The 19,570-nt window shown below is 35.3% G+C and overlaps 4 protein-coding genes and 2 long non-coding RNA genes across 8 annotated transcripts; 3 read left to right on the forward strand and 3 right to left on the reverse strand.

Annotated features, from left to right (window-relative positions):
• Positions 1-73: 73 nt before the first annotated feature.
• LOC127263585 (uncharacterized) lies at positions 74-1,755 on the reverse strand. The gene is made up of 3 exons (XR_007841531.1): positions 1,598-1,755; positions 576-681; positions 74-490 (listed from the first exon to the last, which is right to left on the reverse strand). It is a non-coding gene; the product is annotated as an uncharacterized LOC127263585 (long non-coding RNA).
• A 368-nt stretch (positions 1,756-2,123) lies between these two features.
• LOC127263877 (protein SEMI-ROLLED LEAF 2-like) lies at positions 2,124-8,379 on the reverse strand. Its single transcript, XM_051293162.1, has 18 exons — positions 8,101-8,379; positions 7,424-7,823; positions 7,192-7,307; positions 6,879-6,993; positions 6,659-6,787; positions 6,476-6,523; positions 6,166-6,350; positions 5,888-6,084; positions 5,501-5,793; positions 5,247-5,396; positions 4,740-5,150; positions 4,498-4,647; positions 4,252-4,327; positions 3,982-4,109; positions 3,682-3,882; positions 3,344-3,598; positions 2,978-3,211; positions 2,124-2,663 (listed from the first exon to the last, which is right to left on the reverse strand). The coding sequence occupies exons 2-18, from the start codon at positions 7,634-7,636 to the stop codon at positions 2,502-2,504; spliced, it is 3,063 nt and encodes a 1,020-aa protein (XP_051149119.1). The 5' UTR covers positions 7,637-7,823; positions 8,101-8,379; the 3' UTR covers positions 2,124-2,501.
• A 2,867-nt stretch (positions 8,380-11,246) lies between these two features.
• On the forward strand, positions 11,247-11,868 carry LOC127265510 (uncharacterized). The gene has a single exon (XM_051295331.1). It carries the CDS (start codon positions 11,432-11,434, stop codon positions 11,756-11,758), a length of 327 nt encoding a protein of 108 aa, XP_051151288.1. The 5' UTR covers positions 11,247-11,431; the 3' UTR covers positions 11,759-11,868.
• Positions 11,869-12,553: 685 nt separating this feature from the next.
• LOC127265543 (uncharacterized) lies at positions 12,554-13,832 on the reverse strand. The gene is made up of 2 exons (XR_007841981.1): positions 13,535-13,832; positions 12,554-12,799 (listed from the first exon to the last, which is right to left on the reverse strand). It is a non-coding gene; the product is annotated as an uncharacterized LOC127265543 (long non-coding RNA).
• Positions 13,833-15,507: 1,675 nt separating this feature from the next.
• LOC127263823 (1,4-dihydroxy-2-naphthoyl-CoA thioesterase 1-like) lies at positions 15,508-17,521 on the forward strand. 3 transcript variants are annotated; one of them, XM_051293063.1, is made up of 4 exons: positions 15,508-15,627; positions 16,503-16,687; positions 16,867-17,058; positions 17,243-17,521. In XM_051293063.1, the coding sequence occupies exons 2-4, from the start codon at positions 16,538-16,540 to the stop codon at positions 17,393-17,395; spliced, it is 495 nt and encodes a 164-aa protein (XP_051149020.1). In that variant the 5' UTR covers positions 15,508-15,627; positions 16,503-16,537; the 3' UTR covers positions 17,396-17,521. The 3 variants fall into 3 exon arrangements, with proteins under 3 accessions (XP_051149020.1, XP_051149029.1, XP_051149037.1); XM_051293072.1 differs by lacking the exon at positions 15,508-15,627 and adding an exon at positions 15,646-15,911; XM_051293080.1 differs by lacking the exon at positions 15,508-15,627 and adding an exon at positions 15,652-15,779.
• A 937-nt stretch (positions 17,522-18,458) lies between these two features.
• On the forward strand, positions 18,459-19,569 carry LOC127264904 (senescence-specific cysteine protease SAG39-like). The gene is made up of 2 exons (XM_051294498.1): positions 18,459-18,879; positions 18,977-19,569. Exons 1-2 carry the CDS (start codon positions 18,459-18,461, stop codon positions 19,567-19,569), a joined length of 1,014 nt encoding a protein of 337 aa, XP_051150455.1.
• The last annotated feature ends 1 nt before the right edge of the window (position 19,570 follows it).

A 19,570-nucleotide genomic window follows, 5' to 3' on the forward strand; every position in this document is an offset into this window, starting at 1 on the left:
GGTCGATTTAATAGCATGCAAAACATCTTACAGTATACGAACTGTTCAATTGATCTCTACCAAACTAGAACCATGACAAGGAAGTAGACCTGTTTTTCCATGAACAATGGTAATGCAAACACAAACAAATTTAAGCCAAAAGATGAACAACATAAATAAACTCAGTCCGAAAATAGAAATCTCAAGTCCGGCAAGGATTAGAGCACTTGGCCATTATTCATATCGAGAATAGATCAAATCTGGGGGGCACTAAACCAAACAATGAAGATCCAATCCCGGCAATGTATAAGACAGGTTTGTAAACATAAGCTTTTTGATGCTTAAAGAAGCAATTCAAAATTTTATTGATCGATGCTGGACTTGACTATGAAGTTCTGACGGGAAATGGGATTCATGACCACAGGGGGGCCTGCGGTGCGAGGCCATGCTTGGAACTTCTTGTCAGTTTCTACCCACCATTCTTTGCTCGAGACCGTTTTAGGAGTAGTGCCTGCAGTGAAATGAGCTATTATTGTGACATGACTAGAAAAATGGCACGCATTTGTCGATTTAAAATACAGATTGCTAGCACAAACCTCCAAAGATCTTCTGCTCGGCGAGCAGATAGTCACAAACATATGCAATAGCAAGGGATCCCCCTAAAGCCGGAAGAACATATTTAGCTCCCATTTTAAGCTACTTCTGCATAATGGTATATCACGAACAAATTCATCATCATATGAAGCTAATCATACAATTATCAAGACATTTGTAGATTGAATGGAAGGGGTGAAAACCAAAGCAAAGCAATCATAAAATTCAAATAAATTCTAAAACCTCATAATGCAAATGATAGATAATCTACTCATGAACTTTGCATAGTGTTGTGAACTGGAGAGTTTTGCTAGAACAGAATTCAATTGAATAGTCAACTATATTTATAACTGGAAAATTTTGATGACAATTGTGTGGCATCTGCGGAGGGAAAAATGATGGGTTATTCATGAATCTCCCTCTAAAAATAGACAAAAAGTATTGCTGTAGAAATAAAAAAACAGGAAATTTATATATATATATACAGCAGGAGGAAGAGTGGACTTAATACAGATCAAAATATGATTGAATCAATAAATAAAGAAAGATACACCAAGAAAGCTAAAGCAGGCTTGAAAGTAAAAGCCAATTCAACAAGGTACCTCTAATCTATCATCAACCACAAATTAAAGAAAAATACCTATGTCTCAGAAATCAACCATTAAATCTATATGATAAAATAAACAACAGTGCATGGAATCACAAGATAAGATTCTTTGCATAAGAAACAGATCATAAAAATTCCGGCAAACGAATGGCAGAAACCCTAACTAATCAAATACTGCTAATAACCAAAACAGGCGTCGAAGGACCACAGATCTTTTCTTAAACAGAGTCATGTTATCTCAATCCAGTTAATATAACATCAAATACTGCAAAAGGCGTAAAATCAAAAGCAGCACAAACCCTAGCAATTAGGGGTTTTTTTCTTTCTTCAAACCCATGAAATCAAAAGGCAGATAGTCCAATTAAGAGAGGAAGACAAGAAGAAACAGCGCCTAAAACCATTCGCAAAGACTCTTACCAGCAACCGAATTCCACGGAGACAAGATCGATCCGGTACATGCGACTGCAACAACAGGGAGAAATGAGACAGCAGGAGACTAAAAATACGTGAGATGGCCGAAACGCTGTCGTTTTGCTATGCCTATTTTATTTTAGTAAAATTCTAACAATAAAGGTTTCGGTTCCTATTTTCTCCGACTCATAAACCACCGGTTCGAACGGAATTTAAATTATACTTATTATTTAAAATATTAATATTTTAAAATAAAATTTATTTTAATTAAATTATTTTAAATATAAATTGGTTCAAATTGAAATTGTCGTCAAAATCGAATTAAAATTGTTGTAGTCGAAACTAAAATCATTTGATTTTGAATTTGATATTTTCACAGACTAAAACGGACGGTAAATATTATAAATTAATAATTCAACTATTTTAATACAAAATTGCAATTTTGCATTTAACTAAAATAAGCGCATGACATAGTTAAATTAAGACAACAAATTCGTAAGTGTTTTCCGAAAGAATTTTTTTTGTAGACAATTCAGTTTCTTTACAAGAAAATTATTGTCTTAACCTATACACGCAATATAATACAACATCTAAACTACAATTACAAAACCAATAATTTCTTCATGGAGGACAGGCCAAAGCTTCAAACAGCCCTCCCTCCATGGGCAGATAGATCATTTGTAACTTTTCTGGCAACACATGCCTTCCAAAAACTAAAGAATCATCAATGGAAAAATGATCTATACATACATATAAATATATATATATGAAGAGAAGACTCTAAATAATCATGGACAGCTTCGAAAACCGCCGTCCGCCGGAGGGTCGGATCTGGACGAAGCAGTTAACACGACGGACGGATTGGATCTCCAGCGAAAACCTTGTCATTGCACGGTATCGCATTCGCTTGTTAGCATCCGGCAGCCTTCAAGAAGTTATCGTAAGGACTCGACGCGGGCAGCATGAAGGGGTTGGGGTTCGGGAGGTGCTGTCGTTCCGCAGCGCATATTGCCCCACCCGACGGGGTCATTAGCAGCCCTCCCGGTGTGTCGTCGACGAATGGGTTTCCAGGCTGCAGTTTTGGCGATAGAAAAAATACAATGAGACGACGACAAAAGGACGAGAAATAAACAAAACAATATAAAATCCACTTGTGGTTTTTAAAGCTTGTGCGAAACGGTGATTTCGTAGTTATAGATTTTCTGAATTACCTTCGCAGTTAGGGTGCGTATAGAACATAAGGGGAAACTATAAGGAAATCTAATGCAATTTTTAAACAATTGAGAATTTTCGTGCAATTTTCATAAACTACAGAGTGGATTTTATGGTGTTTTGCCAACAAATATATAAACACATTCGTTTCGGATGTATTTCGACACAATGTACCTTGTGTGAGATACCATCGAGCCCCGGTAAGGCCATTGGCTTGTCGTCATGGATGGGGTTCAATTGAACACCGAACGAACGCCCCTGCTGCATTGATTGCGTGTTGATTAAATATGATATCCTTTGTTGCTTCCCCATCAATTGGGCGTCGCAGTGTCCGGCCGTTTCTCTGTAGGATGCGTCGGGGGCATGGCTAACGGAGATTCTACCAACGTGATGTGATGTCTCGAGGACCTGCAAGTGAATGATCGTACACATGTAACATACGTTTATATAATACAAATAAAACAGATGAATTGATCAGCCCGGATCAGCACCATAATCCTTCCGTGATGAATTTGCAAGTATGTGGAAGGGATGACTTACGGATTGTAGAAGCTGGTCGACGCTCAAGAGGTTAGGAGCCTCGATCATTAATTTCGAATTCTGCACATTGCTATCGTTCAAAAGATCATCATCAATTATGAACAACGAGACAGCCTTGTCTAAAGATTTAGGCTCTGAAGAATCGCCGTTGTATCCGCCTGTCGGGTTATCGGAGAATGACATGCCTTTAATAGAACATGTTTCGTCGGGTAAAAATTCCCTCAGCAACTGATCCCTCGTGGAAGCAACGTCGAACTGGGAATGATACCATCATCGTCAAAGTGTAAGAACATGTGTTAGGACAACGCGTGCGAATTCATCCGAAATTCAAAACTTACTTCGCCCGAGTTCCCCAAGTTATTCATAATAATTGAAATAAGGGACTCCGTTGTCTGGTCATTGTTCAGTTTTATTTCCGAAAGACATCTCTGAGCCGAGTTGTTGTCGTCTTTAGATCCGTAGCCAACCTTATTAGGTCCTACCATTTTCGCACTAACCTGCAACTTTGAATCTCCGACCAAACACAAAAATGGATCTACCTGCACGTGCAAGAAAGGCGCTGATGCATATTAAGGCAGCCAAGTAACAGCAACAACATCAGCACAGAATGTATATATATACATGTATTTATATATTACCACTTTTTCCGAGAGGGTAGCTTTGACAGGCGGAATAAGAGAATGGATTTCAAAAGCCTTTGCTGAAAAGATAATCATACAAGAAGACAATACAAACAGTGATCTACGACGCGATGCTGGAAGGATTCCTGTAAGTAAGGCAATCAAATGTTACTCGAGAAATTGTCATTTCTATAAATGAATTGCAACATCTTTTATGACAAGAATCGACACACAACATCAAGAATCGAATGCATCAAATAAAAAGATCATATGTAACTTAGCAGTTACCTCCTCCTGACAGAGAAGCATTCCTCAGTGAAAATGCAAGCTGGAAACTCTTTATAAGAGTTTCGACGTACGAGTTCTGTTTTGGAAAGGGAAAAACGGTAAGAGATTTTAGCGTTTCTATTTACCCAAAACATTATAATCTCATGAATTCAATGACAGATTGCAATGTCGAGATGATTGATGTATTCTACCAACGGGTAAATTCAGTGCACATGATTTCGAAGAAGGTACAAAGCCTAAAGTTACCTTGGCTCGTGAGAACAGTAAAATCAAGCTGTAAGTATGGGCTATAGCTTCATAATTCTCCGGCATGTTTGCAGGGGAAATGGATTGTGCCCATATGGATGAGAGCAGGAGGGTTATTTGATGGCTACTCAATCGAAGAGGAACCGAATCCTGAAATTGAAGAGAGCAAATTATTAGCAGAAGAGCTGAATGAATGAATGAGGAGAGTAGTGTGAGAAACACAGAACACAAAAGTGACCAACCGCTTCTTTGTTCGACTTGTGTATCGAATCACCATCAAGTGCAGGTGCACCTTTCATGCTATATGCTCGACTGTAAGTCGATCTAATTTTGTTCAATACACCACTCGTATTGTTTTTCTGTTCAGCATCGCCGAAAGACTTTTCTCTGTTCATGTCGAGGTTGGAACTATTCTTCTGTCTCTTCATCTTCTCAAAGAGAGCAGCTGACGAAGAAAACACCGACACAGTTCTGGAGAGAGTTCTCGGGACATGTTTATTCTTTTTGGAATCGTGCATGGTTGAATCTGCACGAGGGGCGACGGAAGATGGCACGAGCACTACAGAGAACACCTGATGAGCTCCGATACGTGTTTCGTGGTCGGGATGAAGCATTGCTGGAAGTAACTGATGAAGCAATGCCTCTGGGAAGGCCTAATGACAGTAAAAATTGAAATAGCATATTGAGAGAGAGTGTGTGCTAGAGAGAGAGAAGCATAGTGAATAAATTCATTCCATAAACAATCTTGCCTTGCTTTGATAGGATAACTTTGGCAACGTCGCGATGATTTGAGCAGCTCGATACACAGCAGCAATCGTAGTTTTAGCTATTACCGGAATGCTCGAGATATTCTCTAACATGCTAGCCATTACATCAAGGATCAAACCAGCGTCTCCAACCTGGTAATAAGCGAAAAGATAAATGTCACACAGCTAAAAATGATAGAAAAAAGAAATAAGAAGCCGAAAAAACAAAATAAAAGATAGTCGAAGAGATGGACAACCTTAGACGACAACTCTGTGAGGCATTCATCGACTGATTCGTGGAATTTTCGATTCCAATGAATTAATTTATCACCAAGATTGGCGTCATCGAGTAAATAATGTATGCTTTTACGCAAATGTCTCATGACATCACTTACAGCACTGACCATAGCAACGGATTGCTGGGCCTTTGTGAGCCGAGCAAGGGCGGTGACAACCTGAACAATGTCAAGCTGCATGTCAGGTTGCTTAACGACATTTTTATGGTCAAGATGCTTGACTAATATTGACAGCAAAAAGTGCGTATTTTGCCCTGCACAATCAAGAGTATAAACCGGCATCATCAGTCTGATCGTCGGAATTGTCCTAAATTAGATCATCGAGTAGACAGAAACGAGGAATCTCACCAGAATCATCCATCAAATACTGCATGTCTTTAAGAACTGGAAAAGCAATCCCATTTTGAGGATGCCATAGATTTCCACTGTCGAAGCACCGGAACAAAGACTCCAAAACACGACGCATTGTAGTGGCCTCTTTACCGAGCCTGGCCATGTTATGCAGGCAAACCCGAGACCAAAAGCTTGGGCTTTTCGCATCTTCTCTGCAAGTAAATCAAGGTTTAATGTGCATAGGCGGCAGTCAATCAAGGAAAAAGACATATAGAATTCAGACAAGGAATTACGCCGCCACATTCAGTTGCCCTTTATCATTTACAATCATTCTCCAAGAAGGGACCCTCGCCGTGGCATCTGGCGAAGGAGTGACATGGCCCTCAGTTTTTTGAACTTCCTGCACCCATCGGTTTTCACTCGGCTCGTCGGACTCTTTATCGGGGCCTCCATAATTTTCCAGGACAACAGAAACAATCTGAAGAATGAGGTCGAAATACAACAGATTTAAACTAATCGTAAAAGATCCGTGAACAGGGCAATATGTGTGTATATATATATATATATGTATATCATTTCCTTAGCTTAGAAAGCTACACGCACACTGTCAAATTCTACTGGAATATGAGAGTTTTCGCCCATGAACCAGACCTTCAAAAACAGAAAACAAGAAAAACAAAATTGTGAATAAACCAGAGGGAAGAACATGAATGTCCAGAACAAGAGCTCAATAATGATTGAACAGATTCGAATTTTCCTTATATACAAATGATTGAAAGAGATTACCATTGAAGACAGAGCCTGCAGCCCAGCTGCCCTCGATTGTTCTGCCTTCTCATCGTCTCCCACTTCTTGAGCCATCTGGCAAAGTTTTGGTATAAACCCTTCCAAGTTAAACATGTAAGTTCCGTCATTCTGGAGAACATTTAAGTGTTAGTTAGTTTGATGTTAAACAAGTCGACATAAACTGCAACAACCTAAAAATTGGGCAGTGAAAAATACCGACCTGATTATTTACAAAGTCGAAGAGCAATTGGCATCCAACAATTAACATTTCATCTTGGTTTGTTTGATCCAGCAGGGTTTGCATTATAGTCATGGCACTATTTGCAAACAGTGGCCTAACATGAAAATGTTAACAGTAAATTCTACATCGGTAGGCATATGCTATCACTCAAAAAACGAACAAAATATCTCCGAAATACAAATTATTAGAGGTTAAACCAATTGATCAACAGAATAACCAAACATACACTACTCAATCCATCGGTACCTCTTGCTTAGTATAAATATTTAAGTAAGAACAGCAGCGAACCTACATTTGTTCCCGGCAAGAAGACAACAGTTTCCGGTATATACACATGACAATATTCACTGATTTAAAGTTTTCATTCCTTAGTTCCTTGTAGCATTTTTGCTCAAGGGATGTTGCAATCTGTGAATTCAAAGTAAACAAAATTACACACAAGTATGTTTTCAAACATAAAGCAATCTAAGCTGATGCAATCCAATTCATACAAAAGAACATTCATTACCAAACAATGATGATACCTTGGGGATTCGCATTGGATTTTTTGAAGCATATTCACAGAGTTTACCAATCTTCCTGTCATTTGGTTCTTCTTCCTGTAAAATATCTGATATCAACTTCTTGTATCTCTTTACAGGCTGCCGAGACCTCGTGCGCATCGCCGGGCAAAAAAAACATAGGGCGTCGCATGCTGGCAAGACCTGCCTTGAGATTACACCCGAAACAACACTCATTTTTTCTTTTCTTTTTCTTTTTTATTTTTTTATTTTTTTGGTATCACAATTGGCAATGCTATGCCATGAATCAACCTTCAAATACAAAATTCAATGCCTTCTTTCCCTTCTTGGCAACAATTTAGAGCCCAAGGGAAAGGAAAGCCGATAAAGATCAATCGGCCACTTCTCAAACAGCAGTGCCAACCTACACAAACCAATAAATTCGAACACCATCACATCGCCTAAGAATTCAAAAAACAAATTCAAAATATATCGTGAATGCAAGAATTTCTATTCCATCAATGCCCAGAACAACGCATCCTAAAACTTCTTGTCAAAACAATTTAGAATCCTTCTAGAATCTTCGCTTTAAATTGGAATATAGATGCAAGAATTTCCATTCCAAACGATTGGGTTTTCAGATAATCATTTTTTTTTTGGCAAATTCCAGCCAGGAATATGAATTGGGCATCGAAATTTACCTTGAGAGCGGCGCATGTAAAGAACAGACCTAAGGTCTGGTTAATTAATTTGATTCAGCGAAGATTATCAACAATGCGCCGATTCTGCAGCATTTTTTTGAAATCTTGAGTCTCCTCCCCATTCTCTCTCCCGCCCCTTTGTCTCTCTCCAACGACCTACCTCCGAATAATTCTCTCCGCGTAATAAGAGTATGATAATCGCGCGCACTACTCCATTGCGGGATAATTATAGAACCTGATTAATAAACAAACAAATCTTCCAAAATAATCAGCCGGGGCCGGCGCTAATGATTGACAACGTGTCTCCTCACGTCCGCAACAATTAATGTACGGCGTGTCAATTGGGTTTTCACACTCCCGCCATTTGGAGGACCTGCGTGAAAGAAAAATGGGGTCAAATTTAAAATTAGAGAAACTACTCGCACCCAATTGGAAATAATGGACTAACGGTCTCCGGTCAATAATACCGTTGTCTTCTCTTTTAATTAATAAGTCCAACTGTAAATTACGAAAACAGCCTTGACCTGTATTTTGAGTTGTTTGGTCCACTCTATTTGGGGTTACCCAGGCCCACTAATTTAATTTTCTTTATGGTATTTATTTTCTAGATCGTATTTACCCAGCCCACTACTCTATTTTTGGTTTCATACAATATTATAATTATCAATTTTAGTCTCATTCTATATCTTTTATCAATTTTGGTCCAACTCAAGTAAAAAGTTATCAATTTTAGTCCAGATGGTTGACTGGGCGTCCCTGGCAACCAACACGGCCGTGTTGATTACCCTGCACTTCTGAACACAAATACAGTTGTGTTCCTACTCGTGTTCTGAACACAACCATGTTCATGTTCTCAACACAGTCATGTTCCGGACTATTTTCTCAACACAACCATGTTTTAGGCCATGATGTTCAATCATATTGTAGGACATGTTAATTATTATTTTCACTTTCTTTGTTAAAATTATTTGATATATATATTTATAATTCAACAAAAATATTTTTTATAATTATTTCATAATATAAAAAATAATCAATTTTTAATATTTTTAAAAAAATATAAAAATAATATTCCCTCCGTCTCAGATACTATGTCCACGTTGCTGTGTAAAAAATAATTAACATGACCTACAATATGATTATATTGAAAATGTAAAAATGACCTAAAACATGGTTATGTTGAGAACATGGTCGTGAACTTGGTCTGAAAAATAGTTGTATTGAGAACATAAGCATGAATATGGTTGTGTTCTTAAAACAGAGGCAGAAACACAGCCGTGTTCGGAAATGCAGGGTAACCAATACGGCTGTGTTAGCTGTTTGGGACACTCAGTTACCTTCTGATTCATCCAATACGGTTGTGTTCAATTCCAATCAACCATAGACTAAAATTGATAAATTTTCGTTTTAGTGGAACCAAAATCGATAAATATAATATTAAATGAAATAAATAATAATAATAATAATTTTTGCTCTTTTTTTTATATCCGAACAAAACTAATAAAATAAAAATAAAAAGACCATATGAATAAATGCCCACAGATACCTCAAAGACATTCACTGCAAGAGATTTGGTCCAAATCTCACTATTCATACAAAAAAAATTTTTTTTTACATTCAAAACATCACATCATCACCTATTTATATCACATCATACAACTATTTAAATTCAAAATTTTTACTATTCAAATCCCAACTCAAAATCCAATCCCCCAAACAAACACAGAACGGCATAGATATAAGCGGTAAAATTTCATTCACATTTTTTCTGCCACAACTGGGTACAGAGTATACGACAAAGCATCAATTAATTATTATTGTTAATAATAAGTGCCCTCTAAAAAATAATCTGATGTTACAATGACCCAAGAGTAAGTTTCTTTTTATGGAGTTTAAAAAATTTTAATTTAAATTTAGTATAAGAGTAAGTTTCTTTTTATGGAGTTAAAAAAAATTTAATTTAAATTTAGTATTAAAATAATACATAATTGGATGTTTTATGAAAAATATGTATATATATATATTTTTTAAATATAAAATTCAAATAATAAAAATTTTGAATTTTGAATCAAAGAAACATACTCTTAATATATACTATAATTCTTTGATCGATCTTAAAAGTATTTATGTTACAGAATTTTTAAAAAATCAAATTGAAATAATAAAGACAAAAGAACACAAAAATTTGATAATTCAATTCGATCAAAAAAATCAAGACAGAATGACAAAGATAAAAGAACAAGTAACAATCTAAAATATAAATTAATTTATAAAAGCATCTCAAATATAAATTAATTTATAAAATAAGCAGCTTTTTGACTTTGATGGAGTGAGGGGACTCGAGGAGGTCTTTTTCAGACATCATTAACTCATTCCCACATTACAAAGACCAAAAGCGACTTAAATTTGGGGTAAAATAAACATATCCAAAGTGAACTATATATGAATATTAAAATTAAATAAAAGATAATGATACATTATTATTATTATTATTATTATTATTGCACTATATATATATATATATATGCATTGATATATCCATAAACAAGATCCAATGAAGCGAAGGGCATCACTAGATTTCCCCCCAAATTAGGAGTGCCATAGTTTTGTTTACGTTTGGTTGTTTTCTAAGGTAAGAAAATTTGTAAAAGTAGTACTATAAAAAATGATTTTTTTTTTCTTTTTATGGACTTTTATTATCATGTATAATATTGTATATATATATTTTTGCTAATATTTAAAATAATTATGTTTTTTCTTAAATGGCCATTAGTTGTATATAGAAATATAATATACTGTAATAGTTTATGCCATTATTATCGTGTTTAGACATATTTTAAAATAGTAATTAAAGATTTTCTAAAATTTAATAAAAATAAATAGTCAATATTTTCAAGGTCTGTTAAAATAATGTTAGTTTATAATTTTTACAAAAAATATATATATAATTTTGATGAATAGAAAAAAATATAATATTTAAAAATAAATTATTTAATTGCTAGTGGAAGTTGAAAGCAAGTAGTATATAGATATATATGAGCTCTATCTACATTCATATTAATATTTTATATATTAAAAAAAAATTAAATATTTTGGTATTAACCTTTAGATTTTAGTTGAAAATTTGACGTAAGAAAGTAGCAGCACTTGTGCTGGTCCAAAGTTACACAGCACCACCAAATTTCGCATTCCAAAGCCATTTCTCTCTCTTCTCTCTCTCTATATCTCTCTCTACAATTTTTCGTTTCCTCTATGTTTCACTATATAATTATTCCATAACCATATTTTGGAAGTGATTCTTGACTATATATACATATATATATATATAAGAATGTCGTTGTATTCCACTAATCAGCTGCCGCCGCTGGTAGAGGCGCCGCCGTCGGGGGCGGCGGTGGAGGCGGCGGCGGCGGCGAGCCACTCGACGCACCACTCGATGGAGACGCTGGTGGTGGTGCTGGCGGTGATCACAATACTCGGAGTCGTCGCCGGAATCATTGCCCGCCTCTGCGGCGGCCGCCATTTGGGAGGCTCCGGCGAACACGACATTGAAGGATGGGTCGAGAGGAACTGCCGCAGCTGTATTGACGCCGGCGTCGCCACTGCGCCGCCGCCGGCCAAGGCGGAGCCGCCCAAGCAAGAAGAAGTAAAGAAGTGAGACGACACGTACGGACGGACGTTAGGTGTGTTCAAATTTATGTAGCTAAGTTCAGTGTGTGTAATATTTTGATTTTATTTATTTATTTATTTATAATCATTTTCATATCTTCCAACAATTTATACATTATTTGACAAAAAAAAATATGAATATACTGTTGGCTAAAATTGGGTCACAGCAGCGTAATTACACAACGGTAACCTTCACTTAATAACTCTACCAAACCAATATTAATTAACGACTTTGTGCTATGAATTAATTTTATAAAATATTAAAGAATGAGACTAAATTTATGAGACTGAATGAGTATTTTTTTATTTCACATTTTTTAAAATAAATCTTATAATGTTTGATGAAGAAAAAGGCTATGTGTTGGGTGAATTAATTGACAGCCGTTGGATCGTAAAGGTGGGTCTGTATGTCTGTCGTGGAAAGTTTTCCTTTTTCAATGTGCATCATCATATTACCGTTGCCAGATATGACTCACCCTATGTAACCTTTTAGCTATTTTGACCGGTCAATACAGGTGGGACCCATCATCATTTTGGAAATATATTCAACAATTTTAATACGAAAATATATTCATTTTTTTAAGGGGTAAATAATTTTGATATAATGGTTTAAAAATATCAAAACTTGTACAACAAAATATGAAAAAAACACACCCAAAGCAAAACCGGCCCATTATCATAAAAAGCAAGATATTTATATTACTTTTTTGTGAAAAATATGACCCTGGACTCGTGAGATCATGAAAAAATAAAATTGATTAGAAAAATTACTATTAATGAATAGTACAATAAATTCAAGATGTATTTTTGTAAACAAATCCCAAAGCTCACAAACAATAACATTGTTCTGCTATGATGTGCCAACAAGAAACCATACACACAACTCTGACAAATCTGCCTCTAACCCTAATCAAAGATTCTCGTACCTAATTTGTAACATATTAAATTTGATTGGAGATTTACTTAGTACACAGTTTCGATAGCGGCCGCAAATTTCCACGTCGTAACATTATATAAATGAATAAATAACCTGAATCAAAGAAAGCAAAGCCCTCACTTCTCTAATGGTCCAATATTTAAACATACAATCATATAAAATTTGATCTATTCTCTAAGAAATACAGAAGACAAAAAAAAAAAAAAAAGAACTTTAGATATACATGGTTATAACATTTTCATAGGTTTTGTAAAGGTCCAGTCCAGCAAACAGTAAATATGTACGCCAACAAAAAAGCACCAAAAGGATAGGATACTCCCAAAATAAAAATCCATTTTCAAGAACCATTCCACAGGAGACAGACTCTCTCAAATACACATATTGTTATTTATTTATAAATACACAAATTATAGATCGAACTTGTAATAAAATCAGAGGGTGTGCATTTGTTTAATTTCTTATTTCTCATTCAAAACAGAATGAGATAAACATTTTATATAATAGTGAAGAACACAGGTAGCTAGCTGGTCAGTAGAAAGTAGAATACTTGGCTAATCATGGAGTACAATACTCCTAAGCAGAGTAGGGAAATTAAATTGCAATTACATTATCAGCTAGGCATAATAATGGAATTTATGCACTATATAATTAACCTAATCAAAATAGGAATAGACAAAAACAAAATTAAGAATAATAGATAATCCAGAAAAATGAAGAGGATTCAATTAGGGTTTGGAAATAGGCAAGTAACTAATTAAATCAATTATTAGGCATAGAAATTTTGAGGCGCTCGCCGCAGAAACCCTAATTTTGAAGAAATACCAATACCAAAACAGAGGAGATGTCTGGTTTGCCCTAATTTCCAAAGTTGGTGAGTCGCCGGATACAATAGCTTGATTCGATGTTGAATTCCAATCACCGCCTGCGACCATTCCACGCCATCAAAGGAGAATGGCAAGCCTGACGAATAACACTCAGCCCGCGACCCACCGATTCATCCTAATTCAAATTATTAATCAAGCTTGAAATTCTCCTTTGATTCGGCAAGAAATAGTTACGAATTTGAATGATCATACGATTCCGCTTCTCATTCAATACGATATAAGTATATTGTTGAAAAACAGAAGGTGCGATGAGAAGAGAAGACAAAGGAAATATTATTATTACTATTAACTAATATTTTTATCAATATGCAATTAAAAAAATTAAGATATTCATATTATTATATAAATACATCAAATAATATATATATATATATATAATATGGGTTTGTTTGTTTATTACATGAAATTTTAATTTAAAATTTGCATTATTTTAATAAAATTATTTTTATAAAATATTATAGTATTAAAATATTTTTTAATAAAATATTTAATTCAAATCAAAACCAAAATACATTCCATAAAATTATATTTAAATGACAATTTATTAAAAATTATATATGATCGAAGTCTTGAAAATAACTAAATGGGACCATACTTATTCTTTAAAAATAATTACATATTTATATTAATTATAATATTTAATCACTTAAATTAAAATGATTAAGTTTTAAGGCCTAAGCAATTGCACTTTAACTTATCCCTAACTAAATTAATAAATACATTTTTTGTTAATCATATTTATTCACTATTTAATTTTTTTTAATATCCACTACATTATGCATATCTCAATAATAATAATCAATTTTGTTCGCTCATAATTTTTAGGGTTAGAGCTCTAATTCAACTCTAAATTTCTTTTAATTTTTGCGCTACAGTGTTACTATTCTATTCTATTTATTTTATGTATTTTTGTTATCTTTTAAAATGTATTGTGTAATTTTATTTTATTAATAATAATATACTATAATTTTATATTTAAAAAAAAATAAGTAAATTTATTTTTTTTAAAGATAATGTATAATTTTATTTTTAAAGATTTGATATATAATTTTATTTTTTGGAAAGTAATATGTAATTTTATTCTTTTTTTTTAAATAACATGTAATTTTATATTTTTACAAAAGTATATAATTTTAATTTTTGAAATGTGATATGATATTTTATTTTTTTTAAAAGTAAAATGTAATTTCACTTTGTTAAAAGTGATGTGTAATTTTTTTTAAAATAATTATTTTATAAATTATCAGTATATATTTTTAAGTGATAATATAAAAATATAAAAAATTATATAAAAAATAATTTTTTTAAAGTGAAAATTAAAATATAAAATAAAATTACCGTAAATCATAATCGATGAAAAAATAAATTAAGAGTTAAAAATTACCTAAAAAATCAATAGTATTTTATCTTTATTTCATAATTGAATTAATAAAATAGGAGTACTAGTATATTGGAAGAGTTGGTGAACCTTAAAAAAAGGGGGACCACAACGCCAACGCCAACGCCAACGCCAACGCCTGCTTCCCCAACGACTCTTCTAGGGACAAATATGACTTTTCACTCACAAACCACTCATTAGAGACCTAAGTCACAACTGTTTAAGATACGGAACGTTGAAATTAGTCAAATTAGTGAAAATACAGTATATTTAACAATTTATTAATTAAAACTACAAAGGACTATTTTACAGCTGTCTTCCAAAATTTGGGGACTAAACGCACTATTTCAGAAGAATACAGGGACCATAACGCAATTTACTTCGTCAGGTCTCTAGATCTAGACCGTTCGCTGGCGTATGTAGATTATCTCATCAGTTTGTTCCATCATCCGGACCCACTCACCGATGGCCGCTGGTGACGATGCCGACAGGTAGTGGGGCCGACGCCACTGTCATTGGCGCTACCTGCCCTGCTTCCATATACCAATTCATTATCTTAATTTTCTCATAGATAATTGCGCCGTGGAAGAGGACGTATAAGCCTTTTTCGTCTTCTCTTCTCCTTCAGTCCAACGCTTAATTAATCAATCAATCAATCAGTTAAGTTTTTTTTCGTATTTTTATCCGCTGTGCTTGTATGTATGTGTAGTTAATGGAGTTGTTGGTTACCTCGAATTTCTGCTCTATTCAGTTTGGATTGGGAATTGTATTATCAGTTTGGTTGGAAATTGTATTATCAGCTCTCGAAATTGTGAGTTTGCAGCAAATTTGTTTGTTTGTTCTCGAAATTGGGAGTTTCGTCCAGATCCTTTGTTGATGGTCGCCTGATTTTGATTTGGATTGATATCTACCTCCATTTTTTATGAAATCCTGCAATACTCGGGTGATTTTCTTCTTCTTGTTACTTTTCCTTGTTTGAAAAACACTCTTTTGTATTTTTTGCTAGTGTAATTTCTTTGCCTACATTTCAGTATTTGTTGATTTTCTTTTGTTTAGAATTCTTTTAAGGATTGGATCTAATCTAGGACATGCTGAATTTTGAATTTCTTGTGTTGTGTTCTAACATTGAGTGTATGCTAAGTTAATACATGAGGTTATTTGATTGGGATCTTGATCATTAATCAGTTAATAGACCATATTAAGAACTTGCAATGTTCGGTTTCGGGGAAGACAAGAAATCGATTTCACTACTGTTTGTATTTGTGAGATTTTACATTTGTATGCTGTTAAAGGATGTGTTCTTCTGGTGGATTCCATTTGAATTTTGGTTTTCTCTTTTTTTTGGATACTAGTTTGTTCTTAATATTTTGTCTCATTAGTATTTGTATATTGTCAAGTGTGTGTTCTTTTGTTGAGTTCATTTGGATTTTAGTTTTGATTTATTTTATTTGAATCATGATAGTATAAATTTTAAAAAGAATTGTTGAATGCATCTATATCACTAAATTGACCTATTGGATCTTCAAATATACAGGCGAGGTTTGGATTGATCGATCGATCGATTGAGGAATGGATCGACAAGGGCAACCACAATCATTGTCGTCATCATCCAAGACTAAGGAATTGGATGTTCCGCTTCACTCTATTGGATTTGAGATTGAAGAGCTCACGCCTAGCAAGGTGTCCGGCCATGTCCTCGTCACTTCCAAAGTGTGTCAGGTAAAAGATTCACATCAACAACGCCTTATCTAGTTGATCTTTTGTGCAACTATTTAATTTAAACTATTTTCAAAATGCGCGACATGAACTAGATAGATAACATCATTATACTTGATTCAACTTGATTTTGAGAAGTATGTGCTCGTAATAATATCATAATGACGACGGATGGCATGCAGCCGTTCAAGGTGCTCCATGGTGGGGTGTCGGCTATGATTGCCGAGTCACTGGCGAGCATGGGCGCTCATTTGGCGTCGGGTTTGCAAAGGGTCGCGGGCGTGCATCTAAGCATCAACCACATAAAGAGTGCACAGTTGGGCGATCACGTCGTGGCTGAGGCTACGCCCGTCAGCCTTGGCAAGACGGTTCAGGTTCGATCGTCTTTTATTTTATCTGTAAATTTTTTATTATTTCCCATAATTTTTCAAAAATTTTAAACTTATAATAAATCTTTAATTTGAACTAAGGTTAGTTTTATGTGTGAAATTTCTTAATTAATGTTGATTTTGGAGAATTGTACCGTATGCATGTATGTCATGTGTGTGAATTATGCAGGTTTGGGAAGTGCGACTTTGGAAACGCGACTCTAGTTATGATGGAGTGAAAACGCTGACGTCGTCTGCACGCGTCACGCTTCTTTGCAATCTGCCGGTGCCGGAATCGCTTAAAGGCGCTGCGGACTCTATTAAAAAATATGCCAAATTGTGATTCAACCGTGAATCTTGTGCTGGTGAGGATGTGGTTTTTGTTTGTGTATAATGAATTAATTGTTGCTGTTGGATTGTTTTTTCCATTTTTAAAAGATATATGTATAAGAATTGTTTATTACTACAATTTACTAAATAAATATAACATCAAAAGTAAATAAATTGAAAATCTAGTAACTAATGAAACTAGGAATTGATTGATTAGACATCTGAACTAACTAATTGACTGTTGAACCACTTAAAAAGATTGGGCACAAAACCAGTGGAACATAAAAAAATGCCTGATTTTATTCTCATATCTTTTCTCAGTTTGTTTTTATATTTATAGGGAAAAGAATAGCTGTCTGGATAAACAAATAACAACAATATAAATATTGACTAATGTAATACAATGAATCAAATTTTTGCATCAAATTCTAAAAGTAAGCTTGGTATCATTTCGTCAAGTTCTTAGATTATTAAAGTCCACTTAATTGATGGCATAGAGTAAATTGATAAATTAGTATTCAAAGTTGCAATTCTATCATATTAAATAAACATATATTTACTAAAAAATAAGAAAAATACGTGGGCCTTTAGAAAAGCCCGAGAAAATGGGCTCGTTTTGTTTTGAAAGCCCAAACATTTTATACAAGTTTTGATTGATTATTAAATACACAAAATATATAATCCAATATAAGCGTGAAATATTTTCCATAAAAATTTTTCTTATATAATAAAAAAGTGAAAATTACATCAATTTTGTGCAAATATACGAATAATATGACTTACTTTAATCACAAAATATTTAAGCAATATTATAAACAATAATTAAAATGAAATCGTTTGTAGTCCCACATAAGACAAAACAACAATCTAACGAACATCACACATAAGATAACCAACGTCTACGCAATTAGTTACTAGCGCATCACCTTAATCTCCCGGCCAAGTTGTCTACTTATTAATCTATAATAACAACCCTTCATCACCAATCTTGTATAAATACCTCAACCATCAAACTTATGCATTCCATCCTACTCTCAACTTCTCACCTCTCCACACCAAGAAAGAAAGCATCAAGAATGGCAATGTTGCCATCATTCATCACACTCCTACTCTTAGCAATGTGGGCATCTCAAGCCACGTCCCGCACGGGGCCGAGCTCGGGAGGGTCCATGGTCGAGAGGCACGTGGAGTGGATGGCACAACACGGGCGCATCTACAAGGACAATGAGGAGAAGGAGAGGCGGTACAAGATCTTCGAGGCGAACGTGGAGTTCATCGAAGAGTTCAACAAGGCGGGGAGGCGAGGATACCGGGTCGGGATCAATGCATTTGCCGATCAAACAAATGAGGAGTTTAAGGCAGCCAGGAATGGACTTAGAGTGAAGAAAGAGTGTGAGGTCACATCATTTAAGTATGAGAATGTAACTTCTTTGCCTGATAGTGTTGATTGGAGGAAGAAAGGAGCTGTCACTCCTGTTAAAGATCAAGGCCAATGTGGTAAGCATTAATTCATATACTCATACATACAAAAAAACTCTTATATACATCCATGCATCCAATTCTTGATCATGGGTGATGCCTACGGTTGTTGTAGGAAGCTGTTGGGCTTTCTCGGCGATCGCCGCGACAGAAGGGATACACGAGCTTTCGAGGAAGAAGCTACTTGCGCTGTCGGAGCAAGAAATTGTGGACTGTGACAGGACAAGCCAAGACAATGGCTGTGAAGGAGGGTACATGGAGGATGCCTTTGCCTTCATAAAGAAGAACAGAGGCATTGCCACAGAAGCCGCATACCCGTACACGGCTGAGGACGGGAACTGCAGCGCGAGCAAAGAGGCTTCCCGGGCTGCCAAGATATCGGGGTTCGAGAAAGTGCCCGCGAACAGCGAGGCTGCGCTGAAGAAGGCCGTGGCGCACCAGCCGGTTTCGGTGTCCATCGATGCAGGGGGTCTCGCCTTCCAGTTCTATTCAAGCGGGGTGTTTGACGGGGAGTGCGGGACGGATCTTGATCATGGGGTGACGGCTGTCGGGTACGGGGAGACGAGTGATGGTACTGAGTATTGGCTGGTGAAGAATTCTTGGGGAAGTAGCTGGGGAGAGATGGGGTATGTGAGGATGAAGAGGGATGTTGAGGCTAAACAAGGACTTTGTGGGATTGCTATGGATTCTTCATACCCTCTTGCCTGAT

Source organism: Andrographis paniculata, unplaced genomic scaffold (genome assembly GCF_009805555.1).
Source record: "Andrographis paniculata isolate CXL003 unplaced genomic scaffold, ASM980555v1 Contig17END, whole genome shotgun sequence".
Taxonomy (NCBI): domain Eukaryota; kingdom Viridiplantae; phylum Streptophyta; class Magnoliopsida; order Lamiales; family Acanthaceae; genus Andrographis; species Andrographis paniculata.

Coding starts and splice junctions, on each gene's coding strand:
- LOC127265510 (XM_051295331.1), top strand. CDS start 11,432: ATGTCGTTGTATTCCACTAATCAGCTGCCGCCGCTGGTAGAGGCGCCG.
- LOC127263877 (XM_051293162.1), bottom strand. CDS start 7,636: ATGAGTGTTGTTTCGGGTGTAATCTCAAGGCAGGTCTTGCCAGCATGC. Junction 6,524..6,658: donor TGCAGGCTCTGTCTTCAATG/GTAATCTCTTTC, acceptor CTGTTTTTGAAG/GTCTGGTTCATGGGCGAAAA. Junction 3,599..3,681: donor ACTTGGGGAACTCGGGCGAA/GTAAGTTTTGAA, acceptor TATCATTCCCAG/TTCGACGTTGCTTCCACGAG.
- LOC127263823 (XM_051293063.1), top strand. CDS start 16,538: ATGGATCGACAAGGGCAACCACAATCATTGTCGTCATCATCCAAGACT. Junction 16,688..16,866: donor TCACTTCCAAAGTGTGTCAG/GTAAAAGATTCA, acceptor GATGGCATGCAG/CCGTTCAAGGTGCTCCATGG. Junction 17,059..17,242: donor GCCTTGGCAAGACGGTTCAG/GTTCGATCGTCT, acceptor TGAATTATGCAG/GTTTGGGAAGTGCGACTTTG.
- LOC127264904 (XM_051294498.1), top strand. CDS start 18,459: ATGGCAATGTTGCCATCATTCATCACACTCCTACTCTTAGCAATGTGG. Junction 18,880..18,976: donor TAAAGATCAAGGCCAATGTG/GTAAGCATTAAT, acceptor CGGTTGTTGTAG/GAAGCTGTTGGGCTTTCTCG.